A 2,196-nucleotide genomic window follows, 5' to 3' on the forward strand; every position below is an offset into this window, starting at 1 on the left:
ACGGCACATAGTAACAACAGCAACATATATATATATATATATATACACACACACACACACACACACACACACACACACACACCTTACATGTATGTGTGACTGCTTAATATGTTTCTACCACCAGTGTCAGTTTGTTGTACTGTGGGGGCTTGTGTGTGTGATCCTGGAAGCTATGCCATGAGTATTTCAAACACCAGCAGAGTCACCCATGCTGGACAGGTTTCGGTGGAGCTTCCAGACCAAAATGGACTAGGAAGAAAGGCCTGGAAATCTACTTCTGAAAATGAGCCAGTGAAAACCCTGTGAATCACAGCAACTGACTTGCTTTGGACACATCATTTTGTTATTGTTGTTGTTATGTGCCACATTAGGAGGAATCAGTCACTAGAGGTAGACACCATGGTTGGTGAAATAGAGGACCAACAAGGATGAGAGAAACCCTCCATGAGATGGACTAGCACAATAACTACAACGATGGACTCAAAACATGCCAGCGATCATGAAGATGTTGCAGGACCAGGCAGCATTTCATTCTGTTATACAGAAAGTCACCATGAGTCAGAGTCAAATCAATGGCAGCTATCTCTCTCCGTCTACCCAATATAATTAATAAAATACAAATTAATTTACAAAGCATTTCTGAGCTCATTGTGGCTTTTTTTGGTTATTATATATATTATCTTAATGCATATTGTTGTTGTTGTTATGTGCCGTTGAGTCAGACCCGACTCATAGTGACCCCTCCTTGGGCAGTATCACTACGGGAGTGGATTGTCCCATCTTCCTTCTGAGGAGTGGCTGGTGGGTTTGAACCGCCAGCCTGCTGGTTAGTAGTCAAGTGCCTTAGCTAATGTTGTGTAAATCTTTCAATTATTTTGAGTTTAACTAAAAGTTAAATACCATTATCTCTTATTGACAGTGTTTTTTTTTCTTTTCTTTTCTTTTTATGTGTTAATGTTTGTTTCCAGGGGTTGGTGTGTGCTGGATTGGCTGACATGGCCAGACCTGCAGAAAAACTCAGCACAGCTCAATCTGCTGTTTTGATGGCTACAGGTAAATAAATGTCTTCATTGTTCCATATAGGACATTCATTGTTTTGTTTTATTTTATATCAATTTATTTAGCAATTTAATATTTGGAACACACACACATTGACAGTGTTATCTCTAGGAGATTGTTGGATTATGGATGGGGGCAGAGGAAAATTACAGTGAACATCTGTATAAGTTTTTGCTATTCCATATTTTTGCCATAAGCATATTTTTGTAAATAAGGAAAAATGTTAGAGTTAATATCCAAATGCCCTATAAAGATTCCTATTTTGTATAACAATGAATTTTAGAGACATTATCGAAGACTCAAGAGTATAGCATTTTTTGTCATCAACGATATTATTGTCGTATGCGCATTTGTAATTAATTTTAACTGTTCATATAATACATTGCAGTAGTACCTACGCCTTTAAAAAAAATTGTTGTTTTAACAGGGTTTATTTGGTCACGATACTCACTTGTGATTATTCCAAAAAACTGGAGTCTGTTTGCTGTTAACTTCTTTGTGGGAACAGCAGGAGCCTCTCAACTCTTTCGTATTTGGAGGTAAGCTTGCCAAGAGTTTTAAAAAATACCTACTTCTTGAGATCCTCCTGGATAGAAGGAGAAAAATGTGGAACCATGAAAAATACCAGCCTTCCTGGTCTGATAAAGACTGGTGAAATCTCCGAGACTATTGCCCCTAGTCACCTTTTAGGCTTGGGATTGAACTCATTCTTGTGGCTTCCAGCCAAACAAAAGACAGGCATACAAGGTGAACATTTACATCAGGTAGGTATACTTCTTAGAACAATCAATCATGGGAGATCAGAAGGGCAGTATTTGCACAGGGAGACAGCTCAGAGGACAGGAATGCATAGGAAGAATGGCACAGGAAAAAGGTAACCACAGAGGGGAAGTGAGAAGTGAGCTTTACATTATGGAAATTGCAATCAATGCTAACAAACAATGTATATCAATTGTTGAATGGCAATTTCCTCTGTAAACTTCACCCAAATCATAATAAAGAGGTTTTTTTTTTTGGTAAAAAAAAAAAAAAACCTGCTTCACTTATGTGTTGTTGTTGTTATGTGCCATCCAGTCAGCCCTGACTCATAGCGACCCCTCCTTGGGTTTCCAAGGCAGTATCACTACGGAAGTAGGA

The 2,196-nt window shown here is 38.5% G+C and overlaps 1 protein-coding gene across 1 annotated transcript in view; it reads left to right on the top strand.

Moving 5' to 3' along the window:
* Window positions 1-2,196, top strand: part of MPC2 (mitochondrial pyruvate carrier 2) — a 40,655-nt gene that overhangs the window by 35,044 nt on the left and 3,415 nt on the right. Inside the window, exons 3-4 of the mRNA XM_007937729.2 lie at window positions 969-1,053; window positions 1,487-1,598. Coding sequence (XP_007935920.1) covers window positions 969-1,053; window positions 1,487-1,598 — 197 coding nt within the window. The remainder of the gene's footprint in view (window positions 1-968; window positions 1,054-1,486; window positions 1,599-2,196) is intronic.

The sequence above is a fragment of the Orycteropus afer genome, unplaced genomic scaffold (assembly GCF_000298275.1).
Source record: "Orycteropus afer afer isolate SDZICR_OR568_19922 unplaced genomic scaffold, OryAfe1.0 scaffold00044, whole genome shotgun sequence".
Taxonomy (NCBI): domain Eukaryota; kingdom Metazoa; phylum Chordata; class Mammalia; order Tubulidentata; family Orycteropodidae; genus Orycteropus; species Orycteropus afer.